At 30.9% G+C, this 21,299-nt stretch overlaps 1 protein-coding gene across 4 annotated transcripts; it reads left to right on the forward strand.

Annotated features, from left to right (window-relative positions):
- Window positions 1-15,929: 15,929 nt before the first annotated feature.
- LOC112801220 (uncharacterized) lies at window positions 15,930-18,637 on the forward strand. 4 transcript variants are annotated; one of them, XM_025843836.3, is made up of 5 exons: window positions 15,930-16,190; window positions 16,277-16,414; window positions 16,903-17,008; window positions 17,869-18,082; window positions 18,165-18,637. In XM_025843836.3, the coding sequence occupies exons 1-5, from the start codon at window positions 16,155-16,157 to the stop codon at window positions 18,232-18,234; spliced, it is 564 nt and encodes a 187-aa protein (XP_025699621.1). In that variant the 5' UTR covers window positions 15,930-16,154; the 3' UTR covers window positions 18,235-18,637. The 4 variants fall into 4 exon arrangements, with proteins under 4 accessions (XP_025699621.1, XP_025699620.1, XP_025699622.1 ...); XM_025843835.3 differs by having other exon boundaries at window positions 15,952-16,190; window positions 17,866-18,082; XM_025843837.3 differs by having other exon boundaries at window positions 16,021-16,190; window positions 16,909-17,008; window positions 17,866-18,082.
- Window positions 18,638-21,299: the final 2,662 nt, after the last annotated feature.

Raw genomic sequence — 21,299 nt, forward strand, 5'->3', positions numbered from 1 at the left:
CATTCATAGTTGAGAATGATGATGATTGTCACGGATCATCACATTCATCCGGGTTAAGAACAAGTATTATCTTGGAATGGAAGCAAGCATGATTGAATGAGAAACAGTAGTAATTGCATTAATCCATCAAGACACAACAGAGCTCCTCACCCCCAACCATGGGGTTTAGAGACTCATGCTGTGGAAAGTACACAAAGAAAACGTGTAAAGTGTCATGAGGTACAGATACAATGTCAAATGATCCTATTAATAGTAAACTAGTAGCCTAGGGTATACAGAGATGAGTAAATGACTTAAAAATCCACTTCCGGGCCCACTTGGTGTGTGCTTGGGTTGAGCAATGAAGCATTTTCGTGTAGAGACCTTTTCTGGAGTTAAACGCCAGCTTTCATGCCAGTTTGGGCGTTTAACTCCAAGTTTCATGCCAGTTCCAGCGTTAAACGCTGGAATTTCTGAGGCTGATTTTCTACGCCGGTTTGGGCCATCAAATTTTGGGCAAAGTATGGACTATCATATATTGCTGGAAAGCCCAGGATGTCTACTTTCCAATGCCGTTGAGAGCGCGCCAATTGGGCTTCTGTAGCTCCAGAAAATCCATTTCGAGTGCAGGGAGGTCAGAATCCAACAGCATCTGCAGTCCTTTTCAGTCTCTGAATCAGATTTTTGCTCAGAACCCTCAATTTCAGCCAGAAAATACCTGAAATCACAGAAAAACACACAAACCCATAGTAAAGTCTAGAAAAGTGAATTTTAACTAAAAACTAATAAAAATATACTAAAAACTAACTAAATCATACTAAAAACATACTAAAAACAATGCCAAAAAGCGTATAAATTATCCGCTCATCACAATGTTTGGTGGTCAAGAATCTCTATCCTTATCACTAACCACAACATGATAATTGCAAGGATCAATCCCACTAAGTCATTCTCTAACAAGTAAAGGAAAGTCAAGTGAGCTATATCAATCCAAGTCCATAAGTCTTAGTTATTCACTAATTGAAGTAATGGAAGCTAGAGTTAATGGCTATCAATTATCAATCACTTGGACATTAGTAACTCAAGAATTCCTAAGTTACCTTCCCAAGCCAAGAACATAAAATTCTACTCTAACATTCTTCCAAGCATTTTATCAAACACTTGGTAGGCACAAAATAAAAGTATAGAAAATTAACAAGAAAAATAAATCTAAACAACCAATTGCAAGCATCAATAACTAACAATTAAAGAGAGTAACAATAACTATAGAAAACATAAATTGTATTAATATGGAAATTGAATCTAACATCAAAAGTTCACGCGTACGCCTCGTTGATGCTTATGCGTGCATTGTGAAAATTGCAGGTCACGCGTACGCGTGAAGCACGCGTATGTGTGGGGTGGGCTGTGCGTCAGGCACCCCTCTCGCGCGTCTCCATCGCAACTCTCTGTTCATTTTCTCTTCGTTGCACAGTCACACACGACGTGGGTGCGTTGTAGACGCTTGCACGTCAATTCCTGATGCATGCGTGTGCATGCTAGGCGCGTACGCGTGGGTTACCAAAATTGCAAGTGACGCGTACGCGTGCAATACGCGTACGCGTTGACTTGCTTGTGCTCAAGGCATGGTTCCTACGCCACTTCCGCATAACTCTCTGTTCAATACCTAAAATTTTCGCATTCATAGCTGACGCGTATGCGTCCTAGACGCTTGTGCGTCGAATGCTTCTTTTTTTTTTACAGAATGCAGGTGCTGATGCAGAATGTATGAATGAACACATATAAAAATAAAACAAAATAAAACTAAGAATGAAAAGGAATGATCATACCATGGTGGGTTGTCTCCCACCTAGCACTTTTAGTTATTATCCTTATGTTGGACATTTGGTGAGCTTCTTATCATGGTGGCTTGTGCTTGTACTGATCCTTGAATTCCTACCAATGTTTGTAATTCCAATAGCCTCTGGGATCCCAGACTAGGCGCATCAAGCTTCCAAGCAAATTTGAACAAGTGACAAGGCCCCAAGATTGTTGATTGTTGGAATAAATTCTAGGGTCTCAAACCTTGTTTTTACACCCGTCTTCTTGTTGATCATCATTGTTCTAACCGGGTGGCAAGCAATCTGAATTCTCACTGAGACATCCAAATAACTTTCTAGACGCATTTAATCGAGCTCTGCACCAATCCTTGCACTTCAACTTGGAGCATGCAACCATATTGAACCTTGCCTGACAACTCCAACCACTAACCATCTTTCTCTTACTCTTAAAGCCACAAAGAGCTCTAAGTTGACCATCCGTCTCAAGTAAACCATATTCAAGTGGGAAAGTAAAGGTCAAGGATAAGAATTTTACCCACTTGAATGTTGTATTGGATGGTAATGGCTTTGGGAGAGGTGTTTCTAATGATCTTGCAAGCTCCACTCCCTTGTGTTCTTTCTTGACAACTTCCACCTCTTTGCAAGCTTCTTCAATTTCAACTTCTTCCTCTTGGTAGCTTTCTTCCAATTCGATCTCTTCTTCATTGCTTACCAAGGGCGTGGGAGGTTGTGCCCCTTCTTTTTTAATCTCCATCTCTTGATCAGCCTCTTTAAAGTCTTCAACTATGATATGCCTTGGAGGTTGTACACCCTCCTCAACATCAAATTCAAGCTCCTTAGAAGGAGGCTCTATGACTTGAGGTTCCCATGGAGGTTCCGCATATCCTAAGTCTTCAACCACTTCCTCTTCTTTGATAATTTTGGCTTTCTCTATTTGCTCTAATACAAAATCAACCTCCTCCTTGATGTCACTTAGTGTAGAGTTGTCTTCACTGATGGCGCTTCCCTCTTGTTCAACCTTCACTAATTCGTCAACTATTTCATCTTTAAGGGGTCTCTCCTACCTCCATCTTTTGGGCCTCTTCTTGCTTCTTTTGAAGTATGAATTCGTGAAACCGATCCATTACATCCCTAAGATGATCCCTTCTCTCTTGGTCCATCTCAATAGAATAATTGGGATCATGTTGCTCTTGTATTGATGGATATGGGTATTCTTGCACGGAGGGTGGTGGTGCACTAAAGTTTGAGGGTTGAATATTGGAAGTAGAGGGTTGGTCCATACGGGATTTAAGATTTTAGAGTTTAGAGGTGAGACCAATGAGAGTAGAGGTAATTGTGGTTTGAAACTCTCTTTGCCCTTGGTGAATAACACCTAGAGTGTTGTTATCCAATGGATGTTGGGGTGGATAGGAGGGTTCATTTGTTGGGAGAAAGGGCTTATAATACGGAGGTGATTCTTCTTGATAAGGATATGGAGATGGTGTATATTGAGGTGGTGGTTCTAAGTATGGCTTATAAGGCTCTTGGTATGGTAGGTAAGGATTAGGGTCATATGGGGGTGTTTGGTGGTAAGGTGCTTGTGAGTATGGTGATTCAAAATTATGTTGAGGAGGGGGTTTATAGGCGTATGGTGGTGGTTGTTGATAATCAAAAGAGTGCTCACCATAGCCGTTATCTTGGTATGCTTCTTGGAATGACTCTTGGTCATAGTATGTTGGTGGAGGTTGTTGCCAAGAGGGTTGATCAAATCTTTGTGGCTCCTCTCACCTTTGATTATTTCATCCTTGATGCATATTCCCATTGTAACTTTCATTCCCTACAACATAATTATAACCACACTCGTAGCCAAATGGGTGAGAATTCATAATAGAAAATAAAAACAAAAACTAATAAAAATAAGCAACTAAGGCCTAAAACTAACAAAAACTAGCAAACAAGCAAAAAGCAAATATCTACAATAACCAATAATAAGGCACACGTTTGTAATTCCCCTGCAACGGCGCCATTTGATGAACGGACTTTTGTGTGATCTAGAATTTTACAATAAACTCTCGTTACAAGTATAGTTTCCAGACCAACAATAATCCCTTCATACAAAAGTTTGGTTGTCACAAGTAACAAACCCCTAAAAATAATAACCGAAGTATTCAAAAATCGGGTCGTCTCTCAAGGAATTGCAGGGAAGTGTACTTATAATTGGTTATAGAAAAGTATATTTTTGGGGTTTTGACTGAGAAACAAGGAAAGTAAATTGCAATGGAAATTAAATGATAAAAATGGTCTTGGCAAGGTTTGGTGGTCAAAAATCTCTATCCTTATCACTAACCACAACATGATAATTGCAAGGATCAATCCTACTAAGTCATCCTCTAACAAGTAAAGGAAAGTCAAGTGAGCTATATCAATCCAAGTCCATAAGTCTTAGTTATTCACTAATTGAAGTAATGGAAGCTAGAGTTAATGGCTATCAATTATCAATCACTTGGACATTAGTAACTCAAGAATTCCTAAGTTACCTTCCCAAGCCAAGAACATAAAATTCTACTCTAACATTCTTCCAAGCATTTTATCAAACACTTGGTAGGCACAAAATAAAAGTATAGAAAATTAACAAGAAAAATAAATCTAAACAACCAATTGCAAGCATCAATGACTAACAATTAAAGAGAGTAACAATAACTATGGAAAACATAAATTGTATTAATATGGAAATTGAATCTAACATCAAAAGTTCACAAAATAAATGGAAAAATAAATAAATCAACAAGAGAAGATAAACTCAGGTGCTAGAGTGATAGAATGTAGAATATAAACTGAAATAAAGCCAGATAAAAATCTGAATTGGAGAAGAACTAAACCTAAAAACCTAAAACCTAAAACCTAGAGAGAGGAGAGAGCCTCTCTCTCTCTCTAAAACCTACATCTAAAACCTAAAATTATGTGTATGATTAGTGTCCCTTTGATTTTGCTCCACTCTGAGCCTCTAATCTGTATTTTCGGGCATGAAATTAGGCCAAAAACAGCCCAGAAATCGCCCCCAACGATTTTTGATACGTACAACACGTGGCTCCTTCACGCGTATGCGTCACTTGTCTGCCGCACCATCCACGCATACACGTTGCCTAATAACAAGGCAACTATGGCAAATTTTATATCATTTTGAAGCCCTGGATGTTAGCTTTCCAACGCAACTAGAACCGCCTCATTTGAACCTTTGTAGCTCAAGTTATGGTCAATTCAGTACGAAGAGGTCAGGCTTAATAGCTCAACAATTTCTTCAATTTCTTGTATTCCTTCCACTTTTGCATGCTTCCTTTCCATCCTCTAAGCCATTCCTGCCCTATAAACCCTGAAATCACTTAACACAGAGATCAAGGCATCGAATAGTAATAAGAGAGGATTAAAAATAGTGAAATTGAGGCCATAGAAGTATGTTTTCAATCATAGCATCAATTTGGGAAGAAAAATGTAAAACATACGAATTATATGAATAAGTGTGAGTTTAGTGGATAGAATCTACTAAATTAAGCACAAGATAAACCGTAAAATAGCGGTTTATCAGGGCTGATGTTTGTAGATTGGGTTTAGGTATATTATTTGCGATGCTGGCTTATTTAGATATTGTGGCAATTGAGGAATATTGTTTAGGGATGATGAATTGTTATTGTGACAAAGATTTTGTTTAAGTAATGTGGTTTAAGTAAAGGGGTTTACCCGACTTTAGGTAAGACTTAGGAAGGATTTCAAGGGTTTAATAAAGAAAAATGTTTTTGGGTTATGAGTTAACTATTTGTATATTATTCTGTATATTTTTACGGCATTCGTTATCCTTACTGAGAAGATGCGAGGACGACGTTCTCACCCACTACAGATCTTCTGTTTCAGCAACAGGTTCAGGAACCCTTGACGCGGAGCCGCGACTGAACTACCAAGTTTTGCGTACATATGTATTTGTATTTTCTGTGTTTGGCTTATTCTTAGATTTTATTTTTCTCTTGCCCTTGGTATTTTAAAGTGTTGTATTTTTACAGAGGGGTAGGTTTATTTTTGAGTCTTGCTTGAATAGTTATTATGTATTAATAGTAATTATGTAAGTATATATTTATCGGACATAGTTGAGCTTGAGGTATATATCAAAATAAAAGGAATTTTGTTTTTCTTAAAAACTATCGACAAATTAACGTGTTGAGACTCAATATTAAATAAATATAGTAGGAAACTAAAGAAATAGAGGTATGTAGCGCTCAAACTTTTAGTACGGTCATGAGGTGCTAAAAGGTAGGATGTTTCATTATGGTATCAGAGCAGTTCATTCCTGTTAGAGCCTTGGGAATGGACTGACTATGCTTCACTGCATACTCTGAGTGTCTGTCATGTAATAGGATTTGTCTTAATGACAAGAGTTTGAGTTTTAGATGCATGATTGTCTATTGATTAACGCTGTTAGCTTACCGTTACATATATGCTGATATTAAGTCTGGCCAACTTAATGTTAATGGTTTATGTGTATGAAAAAGTTAATAGGTTATTATAGACGAATCGGAATTGATAGATGATGGATAATGCGAGTCACATGGTTCGGGAATGCTAGGATTTTCTTTTCGTGTTTGGTCTCGACTTATGATTCTCGTTTACGTCGCTTAGGTTGCCATATCGTTTCTTCTTTATTACCCTAATTGAAGTTCCTTGACTCAGATTCCTTCCTTGAACCCTGATTTGACCATTCTCTGATCATACTTTATTATTCACCCATAATCATGTTTGATTGTATTATTGAGAGTTTGTTTTAGTCTTTCAAAAATATCCGTCTTTATCATTGATTATACTTTTCTTCATGAATCTGGTGCTCGTTGATTTGATCTTGAACTTGTTTTGGCGTAATGCATGATCCTTAAATTTCGAGTGGTTTGAACCTTGAAAGTTTCGATTCAAATTAAACTAACTGTAATTTGATTCTTTTACTTTATGTCTAATATATATCTTGATCTGGACATATTCTTGATTATCTCGTAAATTCTCGACATCATAGTCCCTAACCTTGAATTCTTCTTCGTGATCTGTGTAATTTCTTGACGTGTTTGAGTACGTGTCAGAATATTAGGATTTTTGAAATAATAAGATCGATTGATTACACTCTTGTTTGGCGACGAGTGAGTTTAAAACCTTGATTAAGTTTGCTGGAAGTTAAAGTTAACAGTTGAGCGAGGATAGAGATGAGAATTCGAAAGGAATGGAAGTTGAAGAATTCTTAATATGATATAAGTGTTGGGAATGACATTGGATGTTCAAGAGAATTTGAGACGAAGTGATATGCAAGTTGGAATACAGTAAAGTTTTTTATTTGTCAAGAGAATAAGAGCGAGTGAGCGCCACCCATATTATCATACCACGAACCCATCAAACCTGTTTTGAGAATTTTGTATCCTGTTATGCTCTCTTTCCTGTTTTATAAGTAATTAAGATCATGAGGCTTTTTATATCTAAAATAATTTTCGAGTACAAAAATTTTTATAAGTGGAGTAAGATGTAAGACCCTGGATTTTGAAAAATTAAATAATTAGCTATTTATGAGCTAATATATTATATTGAAATATAATTTAAAAAAAAATTATTTTTTAACAAAAATAATTAAATAAAATTTTATAATTATTAAAGTTTAATTTAGTTATGATTTATTCTATTAATTTAAATTATTTATTAAAAATTATTTTAGTAGATAAAACTTAAATTGATTTTTATAATTATCATTATTATTATTATCTTTAGTTATTTTATTTGGTTTATGCTATTAAGAAAACAAAGCTCTACAAAAAATGCCAAACGTAGAATATATATATATATATATATATATATATATATATATATGATGTTTATAAGTTTGGTGTCGAATTTACGAAATTACCTTTTATGGTAAATTTTAAATATTTAAAAATTATTTATTTTATATTTTTTAAATTAAATACTAATATTTATTCCTTTTTAATAAATTAGGTAACTTTCTATATACATGATAGCAAACACCTTGATTTAATTGGCCTTGTTCCATTTGGTTTAATGGGCCGAAGCCATAAGGGAATCAAAGGAAGAGAAATAGAGTAATTTATATGTATACACATGTACATATATAATCATGGATCATTTTTAACTATGACACCTAATCACTTCCATTACATTAATAATCAACTTTATCTTATCTTTTATTTTATTCACCGAGCCTTTGAAAAAAAAAAAAAGAGAGAGAGAGCGAAGCTTTTCTTGTGGATGGAAATCGTGGCCTTCACCAAGACAAAAATATAAAAAAGAAGGCAAAAATTTAAATGTAATTATTTTTATATAAAATTAATAATTAAAAATTATTAAATAATAATTTAATTAAATATATCAAATTATTTAAATAATTTTTAATTATTAATTTTTTTATAAAAACAATTGCATGTAAATTAAAAAAATGTTAAGATTTTGTACATTCTTAAGATGATACCCTTAATCGAAGTTAAATCTTACTCATTTAATTTAAACTTAAAATTTTATAAAATAAAAAAATAAGTGTTTAATATCATTAAATCCATAGTATTTTATCATGTATAAGTTTTTTGAAAGAATCTCATATGATATTGATACCCTTAATCGGTTATGCCTTATGACAAAAATTCATGTTATTAGATTTTTTATGTGAATTCTTCGGCAATTATGGTAAAGTATAGGTAAATAATATTTAATCAATTAACTTAAAATAATTGTAATTAATAATTATTAATTTTATATTTTAAAAAAATAAAATTTAAATAATTATTAATTAATGATAATTCATTAATATGGAGTATGTATTAGAGGTTTTTTGGGTTGTGAAATGAATTGGAGATTTGTGGGTTGAAACAGCCATCGAATTGTCTGACTGGAGTAATGAAAGTGGTACTTAAAAAGACATTTCGATACTCAAGTTAGAATTGAATGGATCTAAGAAGTGAAGACTGAAGAGTGTGGAATGGATTGCATCCCTGAGAGGGCTTGGAGCTTTCCTTTGTATAGGCAGTGGTATTTATTTTATTTTATAAAAGAGAAAGAAGGAGAACTGAGTAGAGAAAAGAAAATACTTCTTTGAGAACAATAAAAATGAGTAATAATGGAATAATAAAAAATATCTATGGACAAAAAGGAAAATAAAATTTATAAAAAAGACTGTGTCCATTTTTCTAAATTCCGTGTTTATTATTGTGTTTCGTAAAAAAGTAGACACAAAAGTATAAAAAACGTCTTGAAGACAATGTATTCAGTGTTCATATGTCTACTTCCAAACACTTTTTAAACATGTATTATCTATATCTTTGTATCCTGTCTCCAAAAACAAGAACTACCTTATATACCTTTTAACATTGGTGAACTTAAGAAAACTAATCAAATTATTTCGATGAAGTTCTACCAAAAAAGTAAATTATTTGAAGCTCCCAGCACGTTATGAAAAAGACATAAAATTCCAGTACATATATGGCCATGGACATCAAAATCAACGTTGACAAATAAATACATGATGCCACGAAGTTCAATAATCATTATTATGGTACAATGTAGAGTCTAGACCTTATAAGAGATGAACATATGTTGGACAAAGAGACGATAATGAAATCAAGCTAAGAAATAATAATGGAATTTTGTTTAGACCACTGATCACTTTAATTGCTGACCTTTGTCTTTGTGTATCAAAACATTACTCTATCGATCAATTTTAGTTTGCTTTGATACTGATTATTATTATCCCAACATATCATCTCCCGAAGCGTACTTCATTCTTTAGGATTTATAGAAAAAAAAGGCATTTACGTATAGTAGTGGCCGGCAACTTAGGAATCAGATGAGAATGAATATGATGTCACTTTTCTGGGTGGAACTTGAACTGTGTCATATTGAATTGTTTGGTGAACTTGCATAAATAAAAAGCTTACATAACATAAAGGATTAGAATACTTTTTTCTTGTGATAAACTGCCCTGCAAAATTAAAGCTAACACTTAACTATGTCTTGGACTAGCAAGGGATTATCAACTAAATTTGCCCTTGTCATTCACCAAATTCTTATAGTTCATAACTTCATATATATGATAATTAATTTTAATAGTTGATTTTGATGTACACATAATATTTTTGTCAAAATATAACATCTAATTTGCTAATTACTTCTCAATACATCATAATATTAGGTGAATACATTATTTTTGTAATAAATTTAACCGAATCTTTTTTTTCTTCTTCTTCTTATGCATCTTCTTTTTCTTCTTAAATTGGTTTTTGTTGTGACCAATAAACTATGTAACTAATTTAGTTGAATTTTGTTACCAAAATGACTTGATCATATAACATTACTAATCTAAATATCCCCAATAATTTTTTAAAAATATTTGAGAAACAATAAAATAATATAAAATAACTCAAAATTATTTTCTTTTGCATTAAAATTTTTTTATTTTATATTACTTATTTATTGTTAAAATAAATACATAAATAATTTTATATATAATAAATATATAATTATAAAGATTAAATATATAAATTATAAATATTAAATTAAATAAAATAATTTTGCTTTATCATCTTCATCTCTCTAAAAGGATTACCGCAATTTTTTAGCTCTCTCCAACCTCTTTGAAGCCAATAATTTATAATACCAACACCACTTTGAAGTATTATATTTGATATAAAAAAATTAATTATTGTATTGATTTTTATTGTTTTATAAAATTTGTAAATTTTTTTTAATTAGATTTCTATAATATTTTTAATTTTGTAATTAGGTTCTTTTGTATAAAAAATATTAAAATTAATGAAGTATTTTTTTTAATTGTACATACTTTTAATTAACGTGAATTCAGGCGAAGTCAATTTCACGTGAAGTTGATATTCGAAAGCTATTAGATGAAAATTTAGTCAAATTAGTCAAATCATCTAACGACTCTCAGATATTAACTTCACGTGAAGTCGACTGCACCTGAGTTTTCACTTTTAATTAAATTAAAAAAATATTTTATTAATTTTAACATTTTTTATACTGATAAAGATTTTATTATAAAATTAAAAATAATATAAAAATTTAATTAAAAAATATAAAAATTTAATTATAAATTTAATAAAATTATATCTATTTAACAAATTAATTAAACCTTAAAAAAAATATTGTACACGCGTCGCTACTTATAATTGTTAGTTTTGCCGTAAGTCAAGGACCTGCAGTCGACTGTAGGTGAAGTTGCTTCTGGATGGCTGACACGTGTTACTATATGGTTTAAAAAAAATCGGTTTATTTTATATAAATGGTTTATTTAAAAAAACCGGTTTGAATTGGACCAATTACTTTTATTCCCTTCTTCTTCGTTTCGCACGTAAAATTCGTTCTCTTTCAATCCCTTTTTCAGAACTAATATGAAACTTTCAATTAGGTATGTTTCTTTTATTTATATTTTTTAATCAAATTTATTATTTCAAATGTATTTCTTAATTTATGTTTTTATTCATTCCTCTGTGAATGATGAAAATTATTTAATAAATACGTACATATTTATGTCATCACACCATTTTGATGTTTAGGATCATAAATGCCAAGATAATTTCATGGCAATTTCATGTGATGGAAGACAAAAATGTAATTATGGTATAACGTATACTAGTTGATAGCATGAGCATTATTGAAATTTTGGCATGATCTCTTTCATATTTGTTATATGTCTCTTTAGTTGGTGATGTTATAATTTATTGTGATGATATGATGGTAGTTTAATTGTATGAGTTAGGTCCTTTTTATTTGGTTGAATTTTTTCTATAGCTATCCTATTCTTGATGGCAATGTCAAAATAAATATTTTCATTAGTTGTTCTTTTTTTTCTCTATTTTTGAATCAATTTTATTTTGAAAAAATTTATTAAAAATTTTTGTTGCAGACAAAATTAATAATATTATGTTCAATTATTTAAGGAGACCAAATTAATATTTTGATTAGATACTTTTGTTTTATTGAAAATAAATTCTAATTTCATTAAAAAATAAATTCTAGTTGATAAGTAAAAACACAAAAACGTGCATGACAGTGAAATCATAATTTTTAGACAAGTAAATTATAGTCTTATTATCTTAAAAAAATAATTTATTTATAGAATAATATTGAAAAATCAACAATAATTTGCATGAAAATAGTTTATTAGTAAAATAAAAGTTAATTGATTGATTACCATAAAATTTAATTTAACGATAAATTTACAATTGAACATATTTTTACAGCTTAATTTAAAATCTGTTTACAGCTTAATTTAAAAGCAACTGAAAATATAAGTTATGGAAAACAAAACAAAACTCATCAAGAAAATAAAAACAGAGACACAAAAAAGGACAGATGATATCATTTATGTCATTCCTATAAAAAAAATCGTGAATTTTGTTTCTTTGTCAGAATACTAAATTTTACTTTTTCAAACAATTTGTATACAAATATTTGACAAAAATTAAATAAAAAAAAGTGTCAGATAAATTTAAAGAAAAAATAGTCAATATGAATAGAGAAAAAGAACGTATCAAATTCATCTGTTAGGAATTTAGGAATAACACGCAGAAAGAATTTAAATTATTTTAAAAGTAGTTATTTGATCCATTCAAATCGATTTTTTTAAATAAACTATTTGTATAAAATAAATCGATTTTTTTAAACCATACAATAACACGTGTCAACGATTCAGAAACAACTTCACTTGCAGTCGACTGCAGGTGAGTTTCCACCACCACGACAATTATGGATGTACGTACTTTCGAAACACAAATTTCACTAAGGTAATCTAATTATATGGGCTTAAATTAGATCAGTCTGATTGTTTTCTATAAGGAAAAAAAATTACTACAAAATACTTATTATAAATTAAAATAAAATTATTTATCTATAAAATATATAAAGGAAATTCTTTATTTTGAGTGTGCAACTTTTCTTTCAATTTCTAAAATATCATCTTTTCTATATATTAAGAATATTATAAAATATATTTTTATATTTAAAATATTTAAATTCAAGACTAAAAATATTTCCCAACTTGATATATCTGTTATTAACTTCTTATTATATATTAAATAAAAAAATGGATGGATTAATATTTGTAAAATGATAAACTGATAATTGATAAAGTAACCAGTGGTAAATGTGCAAGCAGCGTTGAGAGACAAAACGAAATGTACCTAAACGAGAGTTGACAAATTTTTTTCAAAATTTATGCGCAATTTTCTTTACTTAAAATTGTTAGTTAAAATTTGATAAATAATTTAAAATATTTAATTAAATTATTATTTAACTATTTATAACTATTAATTTTATGTGAAAATATTTGTACGAGAGTTTTTAACCAATATTTAAGGTGTTTTTTGAAGAAAGAATTTAAATAATAAATATTTATATTAAAAATAACTTATAAATTAGTTATTTTTTATTTGATTTTTTAATTTTAAAAATATTTATTTTAAGAAAAAGAGTAAACTATCTTTTTATTTTCAATGTTTGGGATAATTTTTAAAGTTGTCCCAAACATTTCAATCATCCTATTTAAGTTTCTAACGTTTCAAAATTAACTCAATGTTGTCCCGCTGTTAGGGATCCATTAACAGAATTGACGGCGGGACAAAATTGAGACGATTTTAAAACATTAGGGACTTAAATAAGACAAAAACATTGAGGACAAAAACGATATATAGAAATAAATTTTAGTTTTATTTTTCAATAATATCAATTATTTTTTAGAATAAAAATATAAAAAAATTTATTTAGAATAAAAGTAGTGTGATTAAGTGTAATTTACTTAGATGTGATTAAAAAATAATTGATATTATTGAAAAATAAAACTAAAATTTATTTCTATATATCGTTTTTATCCCCCAATATTTTAAAAAAATTTATTTAGAATAAAAGTAGTGTGATTAAGTGTAATTTACTTAGATGTGATTAAAAAATAATTGATATTATTGAAAAATAAAACTAAAATTTATTTCTATATATCGTTTTTGTCCCCCAATATTTTCGTTCTATTTAAAAATTTATTTAGAATAAAAGTAGTGTGATTAAGTATAATTTACTTAGATGTGATTAAAAAATAATTGATATTATTGAAAAATAAAACTAAAATTTATTTCTATATATCGTTTTTATCCCCCAATATTTTAAAAAAATTTATTTAGAATAAAAGTAGTGTGATTAAGTGTAATTTACTTAGATGTGATTAAAAAATAATTGATATTATTGAAAAATAAAACTAAAATTTATTTCTATATATCGTTTTTGTCCCCCAATATTTTCGTTCTATTTAAGTCCCTAATGTTTCAAAATCATTTCAATTTTCTCCCGCCGTCAAAATTCCTGCTGGATTCGAACTCGGCACTCCTCGGAAAATAATGGAATTTGTAACCACCAAGCTACCATGCTTTTTTGATATTTTTGATGCCTTTTTATAAATATATTATAACTTATTAGACATATCCTAATTAATAACTTTATCTTATTAACTATTTTATTCATGTAAAATTTAAAATTTCTTTACACTTTTGTCTTTTTATTCTAATGATTAATTTTATATTTAATTTAATTAATTTTTTATTTTATATTTACTCACTTAAATTAATTATTTTTTAATTTTACATAATTATTAAAAATATTAAATGTTGTTAAATATTCTTTAAATTAAAAAGATAAACAAAAATATTTTTATTAATCATACCATATTTTTGTTATTGATAATTATATAATATTTATTAATATTAACTCTTTTTCAACATATATTTAATTAATATAATTAATTAATAAATTATTGATATATTAAAATAATTTAATTTTGCATAAAAAAATTTTAGTATAAAAAAATTAAATTTTATATAATTATTTAATTATAACCGAGTCAACCGGTTTAACCTGTGACTCAACGGTTGAACCAGTAACCCGGTGACCCAGTGATCTCACCGGGTTGATTACCGGTTCGGTTCTGATAACTATGATGTCAGGACAACATTGAACCAAATGTTAGGGACAACTTTGGACTTACCCCAAGCGTTAGAGACAAAAACAATATTTTACTCTAAAAAATAATAAAAAAACTTTTATTTTAAAAAAAGTTATTTTTTTAATTTTTTTATAAGTACTTAAATAATTTTTTAAAAAGTTATAATTTAATTTTAAAATTTACATTAAATATTAATACTATAATTTTTATAAATTAATAATAAAAAATATGGGTGTGTTTGGCAAATATGTTGGGAGGAAAAAAACACGTTACAATTTCTTGAAAACTTCGATTTTTTGTTTGGCTAATTTTTCTCTTTATGAATGCAGAAGTGATTTTGTAAACAAAATCACGTTTAAAAGAAACAACAATTTCTAGCGTCTGCCAACTTTTTCCATTGACATTCAACATTTATTTTTCTTTTACCAAGTTTATTCTTTATACATATTATTGTATTATTTATAAAAATTTTATTATTTTTTTATATGAACTCTTTTTTTATTATTTATTATTTATATTTTTATTAATTTTTTGTTTCACATTATATATTTTTATAATTGTAATTTTGGTACAATATATTTATTATTATCTTTTTATAATATAATTTATTAATCCTATTAAGTAAAATAAATTAAAAAAGTAATCACAAATAATAATAATAATAAAAAATTATACCATACTAAAAAAAATAATAAAAATACTAAAAATATACTATATAAAAACATATAAAAAAATAAAAAAATTAAATGTATATATAAAAAATAATATTATATTTAATATCATTTCTTTTTTAGTAATTATTTATCTAAAAGTGATTTTAATTAATATTATTTAAATAATATTTATTTTATTAAAATTAATTTTAGTATAAAATTGCCAAACATAAATCATGTTAGCACAAACTTATTTTTATTCAAAATTAATTTTATAAAATTACTTTCATTTAAATTTCAATTTCACATACCACAATTCAAACACACACTATAAAATTAAGATAAAATTTCAGTTACAATAAATTTTACTTAAAATTAATAACTAAAAATTGTTAAATAAAAATTTAATTAAATTAATTAAATTATTTAATATCTTTTAACTATATTCACAGCTAAATTTTACCTAAATTTAATTGAAATTAGTTGAAAAAATGAAAGTGTATGGATAGACTAAAATTCACGTGAGAAGAATATTATTTAACATTAAAAGGCGAGAGGGAAAAGACGTAAATAAAAGTCTGGAAAGACAATGCATCTGTAATCTACTGTGTCGTGTGCCTTTGCCGCTCTCTCTGCCTCTCTCTTCTGGTTGGGACTGGGGAAATATACATAGTCTTGGGAGGTCAATTAGAGTGTATGCTCGCGATGGAAATAGCAGAAACTCCTAAGTCGGCAAGAATCCTTCTTAATTAGCTACCTTGCTTTCTTAATTCTTTAATTCTTTATTTTGTAACTGTTCCATTGCCATTTGTCATCAGCCTCTGGATTTGGATCGCTTTGCTGCCGATAGCTTTGTCATTCACATCGATGCCTTCTCTTCCTCTTCCCCCACCACCACTGCCGCCGCCACCACCACCGCTACCACTCCTCCTCCTAATAATAATCCCAGAATCACGGTACTCCTCTCCCTCTACTTTCCTAAATCATATTTACTCTTCTCTTTCTTCTTTTGCTCCAATTTATTCATAATTTAGACTCCTCAAAGCTCAAAGTTACTAGCCTCACTTTTTTTATTATTTTTCCGTGCATTATTATTGCTGTTGGCCTATTACACTTATTAATCTTAATGCTAAGCTTCGCAATCATGCTCCCATTTTCCACTGTCGTTAATTTATAATTTATTATTAGTATTATGCACTGAACTGAAAGGACAATATCCATTAATTTTTCTTTTTTCCTTTTTTTTTTGGCGCCCACTGGTTCAAGTGTCTTTCTCAAGATTATTGCTAGTACTACCAATTATTTCGCCCTTTAACATTTATTTTGAATGGATTATGAAATGTTAAAATTACAGCATCAGCAGGCTATCGAATTTAACCATTTTAACTGTGTAACTCTTTTAGTCTTATAAATTTTATTTTTAAAAATAACTTCAAAAAAAAAGTTGCAGAGGAGCCTTTCTAGGAAAGGATCTCAGCGTGGGGGCGAGAGGAAGGTGAATGGAAATGCAACACTTCATGATAAGGATACTGCTACATCCTCACCAAAAGGTACTCTTGTATTTCCTTGTAAATTATATTATATTTTGTTTTATATGAATATCTGATAAGCCAGGGGGGACCATGCGATCCACCTATATTGTTTCTTTTGTTTTAGTTGAACAGAATTATTATAATATAATGTAATTATCACCGCATTTGTTTGTTTGCATTATTATTAGCTGGCCATGGTTCATTGTAGATGTAAGACAGTAAAAGTAGAACACAACCACAGAGGTGACAAAATAAACTTGTCCTTCATTCCTCTATACATTAATTTGTTTATGTCTCAATTAATTAAAAATATTTTATTACCAAGCTGTGCATGTGTGGGGTGCCCCTGATTGAAGGTCTCACCTTGCTGGATTATTATAATCGCCGTCTCTATCATCATCATCATATAGAACGATAAACATCTATCGGTTATATATGTATAGGTTGTAAGTGAAAGTGAAAGAGGACCCTACGACTGCAGGGTCAAACATATATAGCAGAAGGATGATTACATTTACATGGCTAGCTAGTTGGTTAGGGGAAAGTGAATGATTACATTACATTTACATGCCTAGTTTGGTGCAAGTACATTGGAATGGTAGTTTTGGGGGTTGGGGACTTGGGGCCACAAGTTGTGAAATAGATATAATAAAGGTGAAAACTCAGCTGCAGTCGACTTCACGTGAAGTTGATAGTTGAGAGTTATTAGATGAAAATTTAGTTAAATAAGTCAAATCATCTAACGGCCCTAGTTATCAACTTCATGTGAAGTCAAGTGTACCTCCCTTTTACCACTTGTATTGTATTGTATATGTATAGTTTTTTTTCTTTGTATTGGTATGATGGGTGGAATTGATGATTGAAGTTGTGTGCAGCAGTTGGTGGGTCATGCACGCCCGAAAAGGCCGCACTACTGGGAGTAGGGTCCATCGATCATTCCATCAACCCACACATCCATCATCAGATTCCTGTAACACCCACCGGCACCACCGCTGCCGAAAGTGCCAAATCTCTTACTCGTAGAAATAGTTTCCGACGCTCTTCTTTGTGGGCCCTTGACCCTAGAAGGGTACTCCTGTTCTTCGCTACCTTGTAAGTACACTTATCCTTTGTCATCTTATTACTCTCTGTCTTTTGATTTGCTCTAATTGGTGATGCTGTGGAACAAAAACAGGTCAAGCATGGGAACAATGTTGCTGATATACTTCACTCTTGCAATCAGTAAGCAAAATTCAGATGACTGATGATTGATTTCAATGAACCCCGATTATAGGGTATACATATATACATGCGGATAAAAGGGCATGCGTTGCGGAGAAAAGACAGAACATACACCGGAATAGAAATGTGCATTTGGCTACTGGCGATTACGACGATAGATAAATGCAAACACAGAAGACATGTTTATGCCAACGGAAGACAAAACAGATCACACGGCATTGCGCATTAGTTTAGCCTATTGCAGTGCATGTGGAGGATCAGAAATCACTGTTTTGCTCTTACGTTGATGAAATGAATTAGCATGTGATGAACGTTAATCTTACTCCTTGTTTTCCGCATATATATATGTATATGTATATATGTATGTTGTCAACTATAGTTTCAGCTTGAGCAGAGGGAAAGAAAAGAAAACCAATATTGAATATACTTGTATAGTGTTTGCCTACGCGGCTGACACAAGCGCATCCATCCCTAAGGCTGCGTTTGTTTATTGTCTTTTAAATATACGAACACAGATACAAATACACAAAGAGACATATACACAAAGATACACAAATTTTTTATTGTGTTTGGTGATATTGGACAAGACACACAATATATATAAAATATCAATTTTACCCTTATATTATCACCAATGGAATAAGGACAAGAGTAAATTACTAAGGATAAAAGAGTAAATATTTGTGTCTCATCAATGTGTCTCCGTGTCTCATCTTTTTTGAAGGATACCAAATACATGTATTTTATGTATGTTTGTGTGTCACCGTGTCCTTCGAAAATCTGTGTCTTAGCAAATAAACGATGGACGTGTACCACCGTGTCTATGTATTAGTGTCTGTGTCTCATCAAACAAACACAGCATAAAGGCTTTTTTTTCCCATTTTGTAAGAAATAGTGTGCAATTCAGGGACAAAAGAAAGAACGACGATTCATTTTTAAGCATTCCTTTTTCGGAGTAGACTAGGTACTTAGCAAATGTCACATGAAAGTGACAAATGAACGAACAACCTTAACTCCAGACAAATGATACTGATGTTGTGAGAGATCATGCTATGCTAACGATACATTGTGCTGTCATCAACCATAAAATATTGAGTTTAATACATACTAAAGTGCGTGGGAAAAATTAAATCGCTAATCCGAAACTCCTACTTCATCAAATGACGAGTTCAAGAAGACATTCCAACGAAAGATAAAAAAGAAATAAGAACTGCAGAACAAATATAATAGACGGTAAGAACAAGTTATATCTTGCTTAGGCCATTTATCATAACACATATTTGACTTCTAACTCAGAAATTGAAGAATCCAGTTACAACTTACAACTTCCTCTCCATCCCCTAGTAGTTGTTGAGTTTCGTCCATGTGCTTGTTTCAGTCCTACTAAGCAGCAAGATGAGAACTCCTGAGTCTCGTATTATTTTGCAAAAATATTGTGTACACTAAAATCAATCTAGTTATCAATATAAAATACATATTGTTGAGTTTAGTGAACTAAATCATGATTAAGATGATGACTAAATATTATTGGGTTAATTATCAATTTTTTGTGTAATGTTGTTTGGTTTAGTGTGTAGAAATTAAACTAAGTTGAAACTGGCCCAAGAAACATGAAGTTAAGCCCCAACTGAATTTGGCCCAAATACACACACACACTCAATGTCCAATGTTCATTTGCCTCCACCTCAAATGCTTCTCATCTCATACAAAAACAGACCCTTAGCAAAATAAAAAATAAAAACACATTGGCCCAAACCAAGCCTGATTTGGTGATCCATAACCAAAACTTACACTCCTGAAACTTGAACTTCAATTCATTTGAATTCATTCTCACATCCACCGAACTAACAATTCTCTCTTCTCTCTCTTCTCTTTCTTTAACATCACATCATCTCTGAAGCAAGAAAAAAGAAAAGAAAATGGGTTACAACAAGAGAGAAGATCTCAACCGAACAGAGAATCACAAAAATGAGATTTCTCCATTTGTACTTCATCAAGGAACGTTGAATAAATTAACTGGGCTACAAGCACCGAACCGAAAACTATGAAGAAATTGAAGTCGATGGTGCTTTGCTTTGAATCAATAGTCAAGAAACAAACTTGGGGCCAAAGTAAAGACGAACGACCTAGATTCAAGATTCTTGAAGAAAAAAGTTGAGAGAGAAAGGTATAGTTGCATGTCACTGCTTCTGCTCTCTCTTACCTCTGTGAACGCCGCTGCTGATTCTGATCTTGGAAGAAAAAAAAACCAACATGTGTTAATCAAGGTTTCAAGCCTAGGAAGCTTCACTCTTCTATAATAAGGGTGAACGGCCAAGGATTGGAGCAAGGAGTGAGAGCACACGTTTGGATTCCCATAACTCTTTGAGCCGTTAATTCTTCGAAAGAGCTCCCTCTCCTTAACGAGTTGGACCCAGGGAAGACTGTCAAGAAAGACCACAACCAAGGACGAACTAGAAAAGGTAACATTTTATGATAACCCTAACAAATTCACATACATTGGTAGTGCACTTTCAGGACAGGAAAGATCTCGGCTAATACAAATTCTACAAGACAACGCCGATCTCTTGGCGTGGACCCCGTCAGACATGCCAGGAATAGACCCCGGCATCATTTGCCACAAACTTGCTGTAGACCCGTCGATCAAACCCATCGCACAGAAAAAGCGCAACCTCAAAACAGAAAGGAGGCAAGCATCCCTTGAGGAAACAACAAAGCTACTAGCAGCAGGTTTCATTAAAGAAGCAAGGTTCACAACATGGTTATCAAAGATTGTCATGGTAAGAAAAAGCACAGGTAAATGGCGCATGTGCGTCGACTTTACTATTCTCAATAAAGCATGCCCTAAAATGCATACCCGTTGCCTTGTATTGACAAATTAGTGGACAACACTTCAGGCTTCAAATGTTTGAGCTTCATGGATGCATATTCTGGGTATAACCAGATTCTAATGCATCTAGAGGACCAGTATAAGACAGCCTTTATAACAGAATTTGGCAATTTTTGTTACAGAATATTGCCTTTTGGCCTTAAGAATGCAGGTGCAACATATCAACGCCTAATGGACAAAGTCTTTAGTCAATAGATT

Source organism: Arachis hypogaea, chromosome 5, assembly GCF_003086295.3.
Source record: "Arachis hypogaea cultivar Tifrunner chromosome 5, arahy.Tifrunner.gnm2.J5K5, whole genome shotgun sequence".
Lineage (NCBI taxonomy): Eukaryota > Viridiplantae > Streptophyta > Magnoliopsida > Fabales > Fabaceae > Arachis > Arachis hypogaea.